Source organism: Hyperolius riggenbachi, chromosome 12 (assembly GCF_040937935.1).
Source record: "Hyperolius riggenbachi isolate aHypRig1 chromosome 12, aHypRig1.pri, whole genome shotgun sequence".
Lineage (NCBI taxonomy): Eukaryota > Metazoa > Chordata > Amphibia > Anura > Hyperoliidae > Hyperolius > Hyperolius riggenbachi.
In genome coordinates this window covers 52,488,800-52,507,573 of record NC_090657.1, presented here as the reverse complement: position 1 = coordinate 52,507,573, position 18,774 = coordinate 52,488,800, and the positions used below count along the sequence as shown (strand labels likewise).

Here is an 18,774-nt window from a genome sequence, read left to right as displayed (position 1 = left end):
GAGGGGAGGAGGGGGGTGCTGCATGTGGCTGAAATAATTTTTTTATGACAAAAGAAGAAAACTCCCATCTTCTCTTTCCCTTCAGACATTATTGTGAGGAGGCGGTTGTACCGCGAGCCTAAGAGATGTTAAGGGGTGTGTGTGTGTGTGTGTGGGGGGGGGGGGGGGGGGGGCAATTTTTACACCCTCGCCCTAGGAGTGATTTAGCCTAGAAACTGCCCTCAAGAAGGTTACTGCACCTGTGTTGTCGTGCCAGATTCGGATCTTCCAGACTTCCCCCAGGTTGCTGTCGGTTTCCACCTGAAACATGTCCATGCTGCCAGTGGTCAGTCCTCCCCGGCTGTCCAGGTGACGCGCGCCACTCTTGTTCAACCCATACAGGCAGATCCCGACATGGGCAGTAGTGCCTGGCAGATACACAAAGCAAAGCATTAGGCAGGGTTCACACTTACTTGAAAACACAAGCGATTTGAAATTTTCCTAAATTACGATCACAGCACATCTAATGTATTTCAGCAGGGCAGCAATCTGTATACATTTATGAGTTTTCGATTTTTCTGCTTTTTAAATTTCGACAGCAGGTCGGCTTTTTTCCCCTGTGTGCGATGTGTGATTAATGCAGGTCAATGGCAAATCAGAAAAATCACTTTTTTTTTTTGCTAGAACAATCGTGTGTGTTTTTGAAGTAAACCGGATACATTTTCCTGTAAATTAACTTTATTAATATTCTGGGGAAAATCATGATCATTTGCATACAAATATCGCAAAAACACACATAAAAGTTCTAACAAAACAACGTGAAAAATCGTAAATTCGTGCATGGGGGAAATTGCATGCAGAAATCAATCGTTATGACTAGAATGAATGAACCCTTTAGCCATCAGATCAGATCTCTTCAAAGCAACAGTGACACCTTTACACAATACACCATGCAAACTTCAGACCGGTTTTACATGTATTTTTGTGTTTCGGTGGGGTTATGAAGCTCATGCCGCTTCCCACTGCAGCACAAAAATGACAAACATATGACCCTGTGGCAAAATGTGCTGACAGGGTCATTTGCACAGCGCTGCCCCCTATTCAGCGACGCACTCAGTGCTAGACAGGAAGTCACTGGGTCTTTTGTCGGTCCGCACATGTGCGCTGTGATGCACTACTTGCATCGCCCATAGACTTCCATTACACCAAACGCCATGCTTGCACTTGCAGTAACGCGCTGTTGCCTTTGCTTCGGATCAGATACTTCCAGCATGCCGCAACGCACTGCAATTGTAAAAGTCTCCATAGACTTTCATGGCTTTTTCGGCCGATTGAGGCAAAATAGAGCAACGCTACACAGGAATTCCCTGCTAGCGTACATGGGGCCTCAAATAGTATTTGAAATAAAAGGAATAATCAATCTTTATTTCCTTTTGAAAATTGCTAGTTCCCTGGCTGTCAGGCTGAACTTTTGGCTTCAGTAGTGCATACCTCCCAACTTTTTGAGATGAGAAAGAGGGACACTTAAGCCACGCCCATGCCACACCCCTGCTCACTCCCCGTCACCCCCTAAAAATATGTTTTTTGTATAAATCAAACCACATGGTCCTTTCTATCCTGGTTCCTTTTCCTTCATATTAACATTTTAAAATAAGTAATATATCAATTTAAAGGATGAGAATTAAGTTTAGAGTCAAACACATTTTTTAGTAGAGAAATATATATATTTACATAGAAAGAGGGACAAAGTTCTGAAAGAGGGACACATGAGGAGGAAAGAGGGACTGTCCCTCCAAAAGAGGGACAGTTGGGAACGATGGTAGTGTGTAAGTAACACCTGAACATGCATTTAGCCAGCATAGAGCCAAAACATCTGAATATTGGTTTAGGATCTTAGGGGACCCACACACTGATCGATTTCTGCCTTTGAAATATGCCAGCAGCCGATCGACCTAGATTTTACATCCAGACCGATCGAGTAAATCGATCAAAATCAGTCCGAAATTGTTCAATCGCCTGATCGATCATACTTCCTGCTGGACCAATTTCTAGCCGATTCGAATCGGCTAGAAATTGATCCAGCAGGAAGTATGATCGATCAGGCGATTGAACAATTTTGGACTGATTTTGGTCGATTTACTCGATCGGTCTGGATGTAAAATCTAGGTCGATCGGCTGCTGGCAGCCGATCAATGGCTCATAAAGTTGCATTGGTTCGAATAGTGCAACACTGCATTTCGATCGATTTGTTATAGATTTCATTCTGAAATCTGTTCCTACTGTTTTGCACACATCAGATACATTCCTATCAGGATGGTCGAATCTACTGCAAATCTATAAGTGTATGGGCACCCTTCGTGTTAAAACAATACTAAAGCAAACCTAGAAAAAAAAAGGTATATACTCACCTATGGAGAGGGAAGGATCTGGATGCCTTAGAGCCTTTCTGGTCCTCTCTTCATGTCCTCGTTCTTCTGTTGTTTCCCCATGAAAGTTATTTGACCACCTGTTCAAAAATGCCTTAAGGAGTCCTCGGTAGGCTTCAGAAGGACTCTTGTCCAGTGTGCTTCTGAAGACTTGCTGGTCCATACTGTGCATGCGCTACTCTGGGCTTGCACATGTGCAGTACGGATGCGCCTCTCTTGGTAAGCACTCAGGGGCGCAAGTGTTTCCAAAGCTTTCAGATGGTTTTTAAATAAGGCAGAGGGATCCGACACAAGAGGCTTGCAGGGAGTGGGAACATCCGATGACTCCTGAAGGCGTGCACTTTCACAGGAGGACAACGGTGGAGAAGACCAGGAAGTATCTTGGGGATCCAGAGCTTTCCCTCTCCATAGTTGAGTATCTTAGGCCCGGTTCACATTAGCGTTCCCTGTCCGGATTCGCCTGATCGGATCCGGACCGTATACTGTACAAACGGAACGTACGTTCCGCATAATAATGCAAAGTCTATGCGGACGTTCACATGCGTACGTTCCGTACAGAACGGAGCCAGAATGGATCCGGACTCCGGACACTTTTCCAACATGCGCTATTTTTCGGGTCCGGATCATCCGGCCCACGCACCCGGACCGGAGCCTGACTGCACCATCCGGAAATAGAAACCAATGGGGAACGGAAAGCACAGAACACACTGGGTACAAACACCTGACGTTCTACCTCACTTCCTATACAATACAATAACATTTTTATAGCGCTTTTCTCCCATAGGACTCAAAGCGCTTAGGCTCTCTCAGATTCAGTAATTGGTAGTAGGATGAAGTATTCACACAACAAAAGTTATAATTCTGCAAATGCCAAACTGAACAGGTGGGTTTTCAGTCTGGATTTAAACACGGCCAGGGATGGAGCTGTCCTGATCTGTTGAGGTAGAGAGTTCCAAAACGTAGGGGCAGCATGACAGAAGGCTCTGGGACCAAAAGTTTCCAAGTGGACTCTGGGTATGACTAGATTATTAGAACCTGTGGATCTGAGTATGCGGGGATTGCTACGCAGCTGCAACATATCTTTCATATATCCAGGGCCCAGATTATTCAGGGTTTTAAATGTCAGTAGGCCGATCTTGAATAGGACCCTCCATTCTTTAGGTAGCCAGTGAAGGGAGTGCAGGACTGGCGTTATGTGGCAGTGACAGGGTTGGTTGGTTAGCAGTCTAGCAGCAGTATTCTGTATCAGCTGTAGGCGGTACAAGACCTTTTTTGGAAGGCCAGTGTAGAGAGCATTACAGTAGTGCAGTCGGGATGTGATGAAGGCATGGACTAAGGTTGGCAGATCTTCTGGGGGGATGAGGTGCTTGATTTTTGCAATGTTCTTCAGGTGAAAATAGGATTATTTCACCACAGCAGAGATTTGAGTTTTGAAGTTTAAATTCCCATCAATTAGAACTCCCAGGCTACGCACATGATCAGAGCTGCGTAGATCCGTGCCTCCTATTCCCAGTGATGAAGACTGCAAGTTAAGTTGTTTTGTTATCATGCTCTGCCCTCCAATCAGAAGGACTTCAGTTTTGTCTGCATTTAGTTTCAGCCAGTTGTCATTCATCCATTGCTGTAGTTCACGTAAGCAGGCGTTTAAAGTTAGAGTTGGGTCTGTCACACCAGGCTTGAAGGAAAGATATAGTTGGGTGTCGTCTGCATAGCAGTGGTATGTCAGGCCATGGTTTTGGATTAGTTTTCCAAGTGGTAACATGTAAATTGTGAAAAGCAGGGGAGAGAGGATTGAGCCCTGGGGCACCCCATACTGATACAGGGGTGCGTATTCTAGCGGTCATTTCGGATGGGGACCCATGGGACCAGCATTCCTGGAGTGGAGCAGCAGTGGCTAACGTGCTGGAGCTGTTTGGCAGTATGTCGGAGGTGGAGGTGAGGCCTAAACAGCGGAGGAACCTGATTCTACAGGTGCACCAGGTGCACCTTCTGCTGACCCCAACAATTTTAATAGTAATTTCACTATTTTTCCCACACGGATCCGGATGGCAGCCTGATGTATGCCTGATGCAAACGGACCGGATCGGATCCGGATCGGAACCGTACAATTCTGATCCGGATCCGGTCCGTTTGCATGCCAAAACGCAAGTGTGAACGGGGCCTAACTTTATTTTTGAGGTTTGCTTTATATTTGCTTTAAAGTGAACCTGTGTGCAACAGTCCAGAAAGTGAGATTTAGGAAAGGGTTGTAATTTGTGCCCGTCTCTTCCTCCTTCACTAAGCTACTACCATTGACCAGTTGTCACTGTCTAAAGCCTCATACGCATGTACGAGGACTGTCGCCCGCAGGTATCAGGACTTGTTTCTTGGGTGACGGTTCAGGGCCAAATTCTGTACAGAAGCATTGCCAGCCTGTTGGCTAGCAGCGTGTTCTGATGCTATGGAAGGGATAATAGGGCCAACAGCGTGGCACAGAACAGAGCAAAACGTTAATGTCCACCCCTTTTTAGGGGCAATTATTTTTTTTTTTTTAAAGGCAGTTGACCTGAAAACATGTTTTTTGGGTGTGGGAGGAAACTGAGGCATCTAGTGGAGGGGCACACAAACATGGGGGAACATGCTAGATCTATGTTGAAAGAGTTCTTGCTCAGAATTTAACCTGGAACTCTGGAGCTACAAGACAAGAGTGCTGTACACTCCATTGCCTAAAGTGTGAGAATCACTACACACCTGCCCCTCTCTTCCAGCCAGTCTTCACCAGCACCCAGTATCGGTACTGGCCTTTGGGACCACATAGTGGAATAGTCCCCACTCGTGATATGTCTAAATGGTCCATCTTGTGAGTTATGAGGACCAGCAGCAGATAGAGAGTAAGGAGAACGGAGCAGCACATCAGAGCAAGGGTCCAATGACGGGGAGCCTGGAGGAGAAATACAAGTTAAAGTGAGCAAGAAAGCATGGACAAGAAATAACTACAATAAAGTCCTGGCTGCCTGGAACACAGGCATTTGGCAGTCTCAACCATCCGGCATTCTTGAGGGCGGAGAATGGGGGCTAGCCTTGTCAGGGCTGCTTCAGGCTCCAGTCGGGTGCCCGGGCAAAATTAACTTCGCCCCCCCAACCAGAAAAAGAGCTTATGGCCTCCTCCCCCCCTGCCCCCCCCCCCCCCCAGGTCTCGCCTGACTTGTGTTCCCCACAGCCCCTGAACTGTTTTTGGCATCATAGCAACTCACTTGTCCACTGCTCAACTAGTCTTCTTCCTCACAGGGGCATCTCTTCTTGATTGCCTAGCGAGTTATTATGTAATGACTTGCCAGGTCACAAAGAAGATGTGGCCAGCAAAAATGAAGATGGGGAGCACAGACTAATGGAGCAGCGTGCCGGGACAGATGAGTTGCTATGCTGCCAATAATGGTGTAAGGACCCTGAGGACCACAAGTCATGGGGGAGACATGGGTGGGCCCAGCATCGCTCGGAGGTCCTGGGCCAATTGCTCAGGTTGCACCTATGGTAGCCTGGCCCTGCAGCTTGTTCTGCCCTAGCTACACCTCCCAAGCCTCCCTACTGGTCCTTACCATGACAGATGACTTATCTGACCAGTAGTGAAGCTCTAGAGTTGAACTCCCTGTACCTTCACTAAGTTTCAGCAGAGTCGCATTAAGACTAAAAAGATGATAAGACAGAGTATTCTGGGTCACCAAAACTTTACACCTATCATTTTGACCTTTATGTAGGCAACTCTGAAAGGAAAATTAAAAAGTGGGGAAAATACAAGTGGAAAAACACAGAGGATATAAAAGAAGAGATTGGGCCTTCTGGGCATCCCTTGTGTCATAGGCTCTTGCATAGATTGCCTTGTGGGTCATCTGGCTCTAGATTTCAACTCTGTATACTCTTAGAACTTCCAAACAGTAGATAGCCTCTGGCTGCTTTAAGATTATTTTTTTCAAATTTTTATAGGTGTAATCATTTTTCTAAATTGATAATTGTATCATGCTTTAACATCTTCACCTGTCTGGCCAGCATTAAACCAAGGGTATGCAACATATGATCTAGGGCAGGGATGTCAAAACTCCAGTCTTTGAGGGCCATATCCATGCCAGTGTTTAGGATAGACTGAGAAATGTGCTCTACTTGATGAACGACATCTATCCTAATTGATTCCCATCAAATAATTTGAGCTGTGCCAAAAATGTGTGAGGACCTCAGCCCTTGTTGACTGGAGGTTGACTCCCCTGCTAGGGGCTAATTTCATTGCTGACAGGTCTGGCTGATGCCACCGTGGAAGTTACAGGACCACTATAACACTATCTACCATAAAATAAGACTGAGCTACTAACAGGAGGCAACCAGAGGAGGCGGTGTGGAGGAACGAAGAGGCTGGCTCCAAAAAGAGTAAGATGTTGAGCACGGCACGCGGCCTGTCCGGGTTTGCTGGCATTGCTTGGGCTCATTCCATCTGTTTTCCAGGTCAGGCTGGGCACATGGAAGTACTGGCAGACGCTAGAGAAAAGGCAGGCTGAGAGCGTAACAGAAGTGATGGACAGGAGACTGGTGACGTTCACTTGGACCTCCAGTAAGGACCCACTGAGACACCAGAATGAGGCATGGAGAGAAAAGAAGATTCATTTATAGACAGTGTTTGTCTGTTATATGAAATACGAGTGATTAGGTAGAGATGAAACACGAATGAGGTCCAGACTTACCTCCAGGAGCTTGGAAGAAGCAAAGTGACATTGTGAGTGTTCTCCAACCCTGGGGAGATGTTCAGCATATGAACTCTATGTTCATCAGAATTATTGGGAACATTCATGAGGCCATAGGAGATTTCAACACCTGCTGACTCATCAAGGGACCGCTCCGACCCTAGAAGTGTGTGAAATAAAGTTCTTTTAAAGAAGATCTGCTTGTAACTAAGAAAACCATGTTGATACACTACACTGTAAAGGTGAAAATACATTACTCGATTTGCGGCATCTATATTCAGCAGATTCAATCATAATGATGGAATTTTCCAGAGATCAATGCTGCAAAGTAGCCGACTGATTGTAATTTCAATCACTTTCCATCCATAATCAATTGAAACAACCAATCCGACATACTGGAAAGAACTCCTTCAGATGTGTGGCGGTACTGGCATTTTCCCAACTATCAACAGATCCCTGTCCGGTCTTCCCCATGTGTTCCCCCGGTAATGTTTCAGTATGTACAAGTTTCTAGATACCGGTGTTCCCTTTTATCTTATGGGTGAGTAAAGCATTTTAAGCAGATTCTCTTTTTCCTTCCTTAAGCTGGTCATACCTTACTTGACAGCCACCAGACTTGACCATCAGATAAATTGATACCAGATTCAGCCATCTGATTTGATAAAGTGACTGATTGATAACTTTGTGAATGGCTGGCTGGCTATAATCAGGTGGTCATGTTCATGTAAAGTATGAGGTGTGTCTTTAAATTGAAGGGTGCGGGGACCAGGGATAGTGAAAAGGCAACTGCAGTCTAGGGGAATGTAGCAATTGGTTACAACTGTTACTGTACCTTTTTTTTTTTACGAAACTTAACATACAGAATTAACTTAAAATCAGGGCTGTGGATTCAGAGCAATTATTGGGTACCTGGTGTTGGTGTCAGTAGTTTCAGAAACTGAGGAGTTGGAGGATTTTTGTACCCACCCTATGGGTCTGCAAGGGTTGTGGAGTTGGAGTTGGGGAGTGAGCAGTCGGAGTTGGATGATTTTTGTACTGACTCCACAACCCTGCTTAAAATCATATTGTAATGGATTACGGAGATGCCGCCGCACGGTCTGGCAGTGGGGCGGCTGTCTCCGCGTTCAGACCGGCAGTTTCCACACAGCAGCAAGCGTCTGGTTTGCCTGGGCCTTCTAGTGCACACAGATGGAGAGCTACGCGCGCGCTAGAAGGCAGGCCCTTTATGCCAGTAGGAGAGGGATCAGCTGATCAGGTCGATCAGCTGATCCCAGCGCGGGTACTGATTGGCTGAGTGGCGCAGGGCGGCGCGGAGGAGCGCTGCAGTATATATAAATCTTGCTGGTCAGTCTCTGGTTGTCTGCCGTTGCGAATACTTACGTGTGAGCACTCAGACCTCAGTCAGATCCCACAGTGTGTTAGAACCAGGTGGACCTGGGAATTCACACTTAGCCAGATTACTACTGTGTTATACTTTAGACCAGTTCCGGGGTGTTGAGACCAAGGACCTCACACCCAAGCTTAGCATCACTGTGTCATTGCTGTGTTATACTTTAGACCAGTCGAGGTGTTGAGACCAAGGACCTCACACCCAAGCTTAGGATCACTGTGTTATTACTGTGTTATACCTTAGACCAGTTCTGGGGTGTTGAGACCAAGGACCTCACACCCAAGCTTAGGACTACTGTGTCATTGCTGAGTTATTATCTAGACTAGTTCCTGGGTGTCGAGACCGAGGACCTCACACCTCAGACTAGGACTGCGCTTTATATCTGTTATGACTATTTGCTCTGTCGACCTCTCTCTTGCTTACTGATTCGGTACCTCTGCATATCTGCCTACCTGTTGCCAAACCCTGCCTGTACCCGGTTACCGAATCAGCCTTCTGTCTCTGTACCTTATCTGCTCGTGTGTTGCCGACCTGGCCTGCCCGACCCTCCAGGCTGTCACTCATCCCTTGAGTGCTCAGTTTATCTTTACTAGCTGTGACACTATTCCACCAAGTGTCAGTTAGCTATTAGGACTCCTGCTCCTCAGAGAGTCCGGCCTGCTAGCAGCCGGTGGCCTCTACTCCTCTGGAGTCCCCTGGCTGCAGTACAGTCTATTATCTGATCTCCAAGTATCACTGGTTGCCAGGTTCTCTCTATTCCCTCTCTCAAGGAGTCCCTGCACAGCCGAGGGCCACCTGCCCCTCAGGTGGTTCCTGGCCGAGCTGCCTGTGCCTCCCGCCTCACGGGAGATAGCCTACAGTTACACCAAACACTTACACTTCATTAGGTGTCCAGAGGTTAGTCATACTTGTGTTATTGGTGATTCTGCAGATCATCCATAATTAAGTATACATCTGTATTATTGATGATTATGCAGATCATCAATAATCAGATTCTCTCTGTGTGCTGACATTAATCGTTACACATATTCTATTAAGTTCAAAACTGTGTATGAACTTGGGCTTTTAAAAAGTTTTTGGCTAGAATTTCACATCTTCAAAATATGTGTTCATCTCCTCCAAGATCCACTTACCATCCATCAAAGTAATGCTTAGGTGCAGATGCATCCCTGCTGGTCTATGCGGCATGCTTGCACTGAGTGTAAGGTTGGCCGTACCCCTTGGTGGTATGAAGGCTGAGGTTGGATTCAGAGCAATTTCCTTCTTGACAGGCAGTGTCAACTGGATTGCTGAGCTTTCAGGAAGGTCTTCTACAAGCACAGGATTTCCACTGAATGATAAGAACTCTAAAGCGACCAACTGAGAGGACAATGTAAGGTTGGGAGGAAGTCCACCTGGAAATGGGTTCTCTTCTAGTTCAATGACCACTTGGAGAAGTCCTTGGTGGCCAGCTACATTATGTAGTAGCTTAGGAAACTTAAAAGCAGGACAACCGCAGGTGGGGAGGAGGCATCCAGATAGAAGTGGTGTCACTTGCGTTCGGATTCCAGGAACCTTAAGCACTAGAGGTTCCTCATCCATGGCACGTGACTTTCCGAGCGAGATGATCAGTGCTCTCATCAGATTAAAGGCAGCAAGATTAAGGTCCTCAGAATATGAGTAGGTTAATGCACCACCTGGAAATGGGTGAAAACATAACCTATTTTAGTGAAATTAAAATTTAATGCAGTGTTCACAACATGGGTACATAAAGTTTAAAATTAAATCTGTTGATGTGTGATAGTCTCTAGGACGCCAGGACCAAGGAGAACCGACCCAAGCAAGTCTATCTAAGGTAAGCACAGAGGTGTGTTTATGCTGGATCCACACACCTCTGTGAATTGTCCGTTCCCGTCCTTGTTCCCTCTGGTACCTGTAATCACTCCTTGAAAAATGTGACTGGGAGTGAATGGGACGTGAAGAGCAGGGAATGGGAGGGTTATGGGAGGGAACATTACAGAAAGCCTGCCTCTTCCTATCAGAAAATTTGACTTCAGCCAAAAGTCAGTTTCTGAATACTTGAATAGGAAGACAAAATCATTTTATCTGGCTAAGAATAGCCTTCTGATAACATTTTAGAGATGGAAACTTCTAAGGGTCATTACTTCTGTTCTGTTTATTTTGCAGCTGAATAAAGCAGATGTCATGTCACACAGACATGGCTGCTGTTTGAAAATAAAGGCCTGAAACTGGAAATAAAAATATGAGACTCTATGTTACTTCTTTTCCATTTACCATTAGTACTACATATACCATTCATTCTCTCATCATTTAATTTTCAGTTTTGGGGCCATATGCTATTCACTTTTTCTAAGTTTTTTCCTAGGAGATAATTTTCATCTATTTAAAATAACTTTTCAGAGCTCTGCAATTGAAAAAGGACCAAAAAGTAGGTGAAAAAATATTGTCAATATTATTAACCTATTTTGGTTCCTGGACGTAGTTTCTACGTCCAGGAACCATGCGCGCTACCGCGCGCCCCCGCGGCCGATCGTGCACGTGCACGCGCACTCCCGGCCGCGGATTCGGTAGCCAAGGAATCAATGTATCGGGCTATGGAGCCCGATCACTGATTCCTCTCCCCCGCTGAAAAAGCGACAGCTTCTCTCGGAAGCTGAGCTTTTTCTGGCCGTCTCCTTCGCGATGCGTCACTCTAAGCGAGTGCTACGCTTAGAGTGACATCATGTAAACAAACTCATGGCCGCCATCTTGTGGCCAAAAAGTAATACTACACCTGAAAAAACAAAACAAAAAGAATTAACACGTATTTACATTATAAATCTATTGTTTACCTCCCACCCTCCCAAAAGTACCCAAATAAAATGTTTAGTATAAAAAAGAAAAAACCATTACAATAAAAAAAAAACATGTAAATATTTACCTAAGGGTCTAAACTTTTTAAATATCAATGTAAAGATGAAATATTTCTATATTTTTTTATGTTAACCACTTTACCCCCACGCGTACGGATTTCTCCGCCCCTTTTTTCCCTCCTAAAAAACCAGGGACGGAGAAATCCGTACCTTCCCGCGCTACCGCCGCTGTCCGTGCTCCCGCCGCTCGTGCGCGCGCACCCGCCGCTCGTGCACGCCGCCGCCCGCTCGCCCGGAGATCAATGAACGGGAAAATCCATTCCCGTTCGTTGATCTAAGCCCCCGCAATGATCTGCTGCTTCTTTCAGAAACAGCGAGATCATTGTGATTTGGCCAGCCTCCTACTGCTTCCTGTAAGCGTCCTTCCGGACGCTTATAGGTCGCATGTAAACAAACACTCTGTGGCCATCTTGTGGCCAAATAGTAAACTACACCCTAAAAGCATTTTACATATATAAACATTACATTTACACAATAAATTAACTCATTACCTCCCACACTCCCCAATTTTTATTTTTTTTTTGTAATTAAAAAAAAAAAAAAATACAATAAAGAAAAAAACATAAATAGTTACCTTAGGGACTGAACTTTTTAAATATTTATGTCAAGAGGGTATAACACTGTTACTTTATAAACTGCGGGCTTGTAATTAGGGATGGACGCAAAACTGAAAAAATGCACCTTTATTTCCAAATAAAATATTGTCGCCAAACATTGTGATAGGGACATAATTTAAATGGTTTTATAACCGGGACAAATGGGTTAATACATTTCATGGGTTTTAATTACAGTAGCATGCTTTATTTAAAAACTATAATGGCCGAAAACTGAAAAATAATAATTTTTTCCCACATTTTTTCCTATTTCCCCATTAAAACACATTTAGAATAAAATAATTCTTGGCATAATGTCCCACCTAAAGAAAGCCTAATTGGTGGCGAAAAAAACAAGATATAGTTCATTTCATTGGGATAAGTAATAATAAAGTTATAGACGAATGAATGGAAGGCGCGCTGAAAGGTGAAAATTGCTCTGGTGGTCAGGGGGTAAAACCCCTCAGTGGTGAAGTGGTTAAACTTGTAAATAGTGATAGATGCAAAATGGAAAAAATGCACCTTTATTTCCAAATAAAATATTGTCGCCATACATCGTGATAGGGACATAATTTTAACGGTGTAATAACCGGGACATATGGACAAATACAATACGCGAGTTTTAATTATGGAGGCATGTATTATTTTAAAACTATAATGGCTGAAAACTGAGAAATAATGAATTTTTCCATTTTTTTCTTATTCTTCCTGTTAAAATGCATTTACAGTAAAGTGGCTCTTAGCAAAATGTACCCCCCAAAGAAAGCCAAATTGGTGACGGAAAAAACAAGATATAGATCAGTGAATTGTGATAAGTAGTGATAAATTTATAGGCTAATGAATGGGAGGTGAACATTTCTCACGTGTAAACGACGGAACCTGAATGGGTTAATTAAAAGATTAAATTTTATTGTCTGCTGGTGGCTTAAAGAAGAACTGTAGTGGGAGGTATATGGAGGCTGCCATATGTATTTCCTTTTAAGCAATACCAGTTGCCTGGCTGCCCTGCTGATCCTCTGCCTCTAATACTTTTAGCCCTAGATCCTGAACAAGCATGCAGCAGATCAGGTGTTTCTGACATTTTTGACAGATCTGACAAGATTAGCTGCATGCTTGTTTCTGGTGTGATTCACACTACTGCAGGCAAATAGCTCAGCAGGGCTGCCAGGCAACTGGTATTACTTAAAAGGAAATCAATATGGCAGCCTCCATATACCACTCACTACAGTTCTCCTTTAAAAGGCATGGACCCAATCATGTATAAACAAATCTTATCAATGTTATATGATCACTTGAATGAAGACATGAATGAACTGTACCCAGAACGGTGAGCATGTTTTCAGGTATGTCAGGATCAGGTGGTCTCTGCCTCCAGTTCCCCTCCTCAGCCAGCACATGGATCATCTTCTCTGCAGCGTTCAAGACAAGCCACCATACTGGTCCATCCACTTCATCATGAGCTAACTTAAATCATGAGACAGACGACATAAGATGCAGCGTTTACTATGGTATGTATGCACAGCCATACACAAGGCCATTGTTATTAAACGTAAGATTATAGGTTTGGTAGCATCATGCTTTCGCAAGCTTAAAATCATCAGTCACAGAACAGTGCAGTCATGTAACTTCTCTTTCGGAAATGAAGGGTACAAAGGGTGTACTACATCAGGGTTTCTTAACTCAGTCCTCAAGTACCCCCAACAGTGCATGTTTTGTGGAAATCCACAGAGGTAGTTAACAAGCTCTGCTGAGACATTATTTATCTCCAAGGCAGTTTCTAGGCTGAATTTCTCCCAGGGCAAATGTGTAAAAATTGCCCCCCTCTCCCCCATGGGCTCAAACATTAGTTAGCCCCCCAGTATAGGTAGCCAGGTGTCCCCTTAGTACAAGCCAGGTAGAGGAGTCCCCAGTATAGGTAGCCAGGTGTAAGTACCCCCATTATAGGTAGCCAGGTGTCCACTTAGAATAAACCAGGTATAGATGCTCCCAGTGAGCCAAAAAAATGGGCGTGGTCATGCAGCAGTATGTGGGCGTGGTCATGGGTGGGGCCAAATATACATGACCTTAGCAGTAGTGTAGCTGGGGGAGTTTGAGCTGTGCCATAGTCAGGGGCAAACCCAGGATTTTCAAGGGGGGGGGGGGATTCCTGAAAGGTCTCCTTATATAATAATAAAGTAGGAAATCATGCTGGGTACACATAATGCAATTTCCCGTCAGACCAACAATGGGACCGATCAAGAGCAGTTTGGATACAGATAATAATGAGGACAGTTGACATTGCTAATTAAGGGAAAAGTGAAGCATTCACACAGCAAGGCATAGGGCTGTGCTCATACCTGACTGTTAAATTCAACAGAACTGTTCCGTGCTCTATACACACGCTGCTGCTCTGTCCAAAGTCAACTGTAGCAGGGAAAGAAAGGGAGCAGTGCTGTAGATATTCTGGTGTCTCAACTTGTGCCTGTCCCCAGACACTGCACCAGCCCTGGTCTGAGGGGGGATTCTGGGCAGCTGTAATCCCCCCTGCTTTTGCCTCTGTGTATCCCCCAAAAATAGATGTAATCTGACAGCATTTCACCCCCCAAAAAAACGTAATCTGGCAGAGGATTCTCCAAAATACAGATAATATGGCAGTGGTTCCCCCAAAAGAGACATAATCTGGCAGCAGCTGTTCCCCCAACATACACATAATCTGGAAGCAGTTTCCCAAAATATGCATAACCTGGCAGCAGATCACTGAAAATACACGTATCACCCAAAATACATGTAATCTGGCAGCAGTGGTCCCCCCAACATACACAATCTGGCAGTGGTTCACAAAAATACACGTAATCTGGCAGTAGCGGTTCCCCAAAAATACAGATAATCTGACAGCAGTTCCCCCAAAATAGGTACCCCCAGTAAAGGTAGCCAGGTCTATAGGTGTCCCCAGTATAAGTAGCCATTTGTATAGTTGTCACCAGAATAGTTAGACAGGTGTATAGATGTCCCCAGAATAGGTACAAGGTAAAGGGGGAAGAGGCGCCCAGAGCAGATAAAATACGTTAAAAACAAATAAAATGAAAAAAGTGAGGTGGCTTACCTCAATGAAGACAAATTCACGTATTAATAGAATTTTATTGCACTGGCAACGCGTTTCGTGGGTGCATACCCACTTCCTCAGGCCAAATAGCAGTGCCTAATAGAGGCGCCTTATTTGTGGCTACAAGCACTATTAGGCACTGCTATTTGGCCTGAGGAAGTGGGTATGCACCCACGAAACGCGTTGCCAGTGCAATAAAATTCTATTAATACGTGAATTTGTCTTCATTGAGGTAAGCCACCTCACTTTTTTCATTTTATTTGTTTTTAACGTATTTTATCTGCTCTGGGCGCCTCTTCCCCCTTTACCTTGTGCCTTCACCCTCCTTTTGGAGGGGGATCAACCCTCTTTGACCAGTTTAGGTCATTTGAGGTTTGCTTTTTATCAAGAGTGCGACCATCGCCAGCTCTGTCTGGTCACCCGAGTGGAGTCGGGGTTATACATCTCCACCTGCTTCTAGTGGTCGGTTGCCCTTCTGCAACCCACCTTTGTGAGTATAATACATTCGCATATTTTACATACTTCTGGTACTGTGACATACTGCACCATTTGGGCTCCTATTGTCTCTGTGTTTTCTTCCTGCAGGGTGCAATTTTTATTATCCCTACTTTTTGTCCAGAATAGGTAGCCAAGTGTATAGATGTCCCCAGAATAGGTGGCCAGTTGTATAGATGTCCCCAGAATAGGTAGCCAGGTGTATAGATGTCCACAGACTAGGTGGTCAGGTGTGTAGATGTCCCCAGAATAGGTAGCTAGGTGTATAGATGTCCCCAGAATAGGTGGCCAGGTGTATAGATGTCCCCAGAATATGTAGCCAGGTGTATAGATGCCCCCTGAATAGGTAGCCAGGCATATAGATGTCCCCACAATAGGTAGGCAGGTGTATAAATCTCTCCTGAATATAGGTATATAGGTGTCCCCTGAGTAGGTAGCCAGGCATATAGATGTCTCCTGAATATAGGTATATAGGTGTCCCCTGAATAGGTAGCCAGGTGTATAGATGTCTCCTGAATAGGTAGCCAGGCATATAGATGTCCCCACAATAGGTAGGCAGGTGTATAAATCTCTCCTGAATATAGGTATATAGGTGTCCCCTGAGTAGGTAGCCAGGCATATAGATGTCTCCTGAATATAGGTATATAGGTGTCCCCTGAATAGGTAGCCAGGTGTATAGATGTCTCCTGAATAGGTAGCCAGGTATATAAATGTCCCCATGTCCCCTGAATAGGTAGGCAGGTGTATAGATGTCTCCTGAATATGTAGCCAGGTATATAGATGTCCCCTGAATAGGTAGGCAGGTGTATAGATGTCTCCTGAATAGGTAGCCAGGTATATAGATGTCCCCATGTCCCCTGAATAGGTAGGCAGGTGTATAGATGTCTCCTGAATATGTAGCCAGGTATATAGATGTCCCCTGAATAGGTAGCCAGGTATATAGATGTCCCCTGAATAGGTAGGCAGGTGTATAGATGTCCACAAAAACAACGAATCCTTGCGCTCACAATGCAAGAACACAGTCAGTTCCAACTCTAGTCTTATTTCCACAAGGTAATACACACTGTGCTGCTCCAGTTTGGGATGGCAACAAATCTAAATAAATAAATCATGATGAAGGCGCAGCGCGCCGAAACGCGTAATGACGACATACGCACACCACTAGGAGGCCCCGCCCACCCATCTCCGAGCGAGACGAGCTTCCAGGAGAACGGAGCCCGAGCTGCTGGCCACAGCGCGTGTATCATTGCCAGTAGGGTGTTAAGCGAACTAGCCTACCGGTGATAAGCAAAGTTACTTCATTCATCTTGTATGTTTCCTCCTTGCAAATAAAGCAAAGTGTTTTAAGTAATACATTATGGAGCGCTCCTTTTTTACTTAAAGGTGTATAGATGTCCCCTGAATAGGTAGGCAGGTGTATAGATGTCCCCAAACTAGGTAGCCAGGACTTAAGCTGGTCCCCAGCAGGAGGGGAGGCAGCGCAGTGAAGGGGGAGCGGTAGGCACAGTGGCTGGAAAGGGGGGCCATCTCCCCCCCTTCCCTCACCTTGGGGCTCCCCCTTCCCCGCTCTCCCCTCCAGAACTAAAATTTAAGGGGCGGCCGGCAACGGGCATCAGCAGGCGGGGACTTACCTCCTCCATGTTCCGGCACGAGAGGGAGCTCTGCATTTGCCTGTAGTCTGGTCTGGTCTAGACTAGACCAGCGGTACGCAGAACGTCTTCCGGCGCTTGGAACGAGGAGGAGGTAAATCTCTGCCCGCTGATGCCCGCTGCAAGCCGCCCGCAAATTTTAGTTCTGGAGGGGAGAGCGAGGAAGGGAGAGCCCCAAGGTGAGGGAAGGGAGGGAGATGTCCCGCCTTTCCCACCCCTGTGCCCGCTGCTCCCCCTTCACTGCACTGCTTCCCCTCCACATGCTAGGGTGAACAACGTCCACTCTCTGAGAAAAGTAGGTGGACGTCGTCCACCCGCGTTCACGCAGGACTCGACCCCTGTATAGAGATGGCCCGAACCTTAGATTTTCGGTTCGAACTTCCGCAAAAGTTCGGTTCACCATTGAACCGCAATAGACTTCAATGGGGAGGCGAACTTTGAAAACTAGAAACACTTATGCTGGCCACAAAAGTGATGGGAAAGAGGTTTCAAGGGGTCTAACACATCTGAGTTTTTGCATGGATGAGTGAGATAGATGCAAAAGTCCCCGGGAAAAATCTGGATTTGATGCAAAGTAGCGTTTTAAAGGACTTACAAGGCCAATAATACAGAAAAAAATAAAAAACGTTAGTTACCTGCGTCAGCTTGTAAGGCACGGAGGACGCCGTCCGCGCCCTCCGTGCCGCTCCGCCGGGTCCCCGCCGCTCAACAGCCCCCCGAACGGTCCCCGACCGCGCGGCCCGGGTCGGGCTCTCCAGACTGTACAAAGATGGCGGCCGGAGCTGCCCACGGCTGCGCAGTCCGCATAGCCGCGAGTGTGGGTGCGCAGCTCTAAGGCCAACCCCCCGATCCACGCTACAGGAAACAGCTTGTAACTAACTTTTTTATTTTTTTTCTGTATTATTGGCCTCGTGAGTCCTTTAAGGGCAGAAATCAAATTGAATGCTAAATTGCAGGCCTAAAGTGCTTTAAAACATCTTGCATGTGTGTACATCAATCAGGGAGTGTAATTAGAGTACTGCTTCACACTGACAGACCAAACTTACTGTGTAACGCAAACAGCTGTTTGTCTAGTGATGGCCGTGCTGGACTGGTGCGCACCAAGGTGGTAGTGCAGGCCATGGCGGTTTTCAAGCCCATATGGTTGCCGGGCTGTGGTAGCTCAATGATAGAACAACAGTGACTGTCCAGCTGATCAAACTTGGTCTGTCCACAATGAAGCAACGACCTTATTGTCTTGTGTGTGCTAACCCCCCCCCCCCCCCCCCCCCCCGAGACACTCAGATAGTGTCATTGCTTCATTGTGATACGCAAGCCCCTTCACCTCGGCAAGTTAACGATCACGAAGGGGAATTGACACATGTACATGACTTTTGTGTTGTTGTTGCAGCTGCAGTGCAGTCAGAAAAATTAGGCAGGCATGTACACGCACCAGAAAAATTATAGCTGCCGCTGCAGTGTCCTTGAAAATTCAGGAATCCGCCTGGAGTCCTGGACGGAGAAGGCGGAGAAGGCAGTCAAGCGGCCTGCAGGCAGAGATGC

General features: G+C 45.8%; 1 protein-coding gene across 1 annotated transcript in view; it reads right to left on the bottom strand.

Annotated features, from left to right (window-relative positions):
- The window catches only part of LOC137540937 (polycystin-1-like), a 228,347-nt gene that overhangs the window by 102,548 nt on the left and 107,025 nt on the right, over window positions 1–18,774 (bottom strand). Inside the window, exons 28-33 of the mRNA XM_068262113.1 lie at window positions 13,326–13,470; window positions 9,635–10,177; window positions 7,112–7,271; window positions 6,746–6,992; window positions 5,136–5,325; window positions 240–407 (exon numbers count right to left, since the gene is read on the bottom strand). Of these exons, the coding sequence (XP_068118214.1) occupies window positions 240–407; window positions 5,136–5,325; window positions 6,746–6,992; window positions 7,112–7,271; window positions 9,635–10,177; window positions 13,326–13,470 (1,453 nt within the window). The remainder of the gene's footprint in view (window positions 1–239; window positions 408–5,135; window positions 5,326–6,745; window positions 6,993–7,111; window positions 7,272–9,634; window positions 10,178–13,325; window positions 13,471–18,774) is intronic.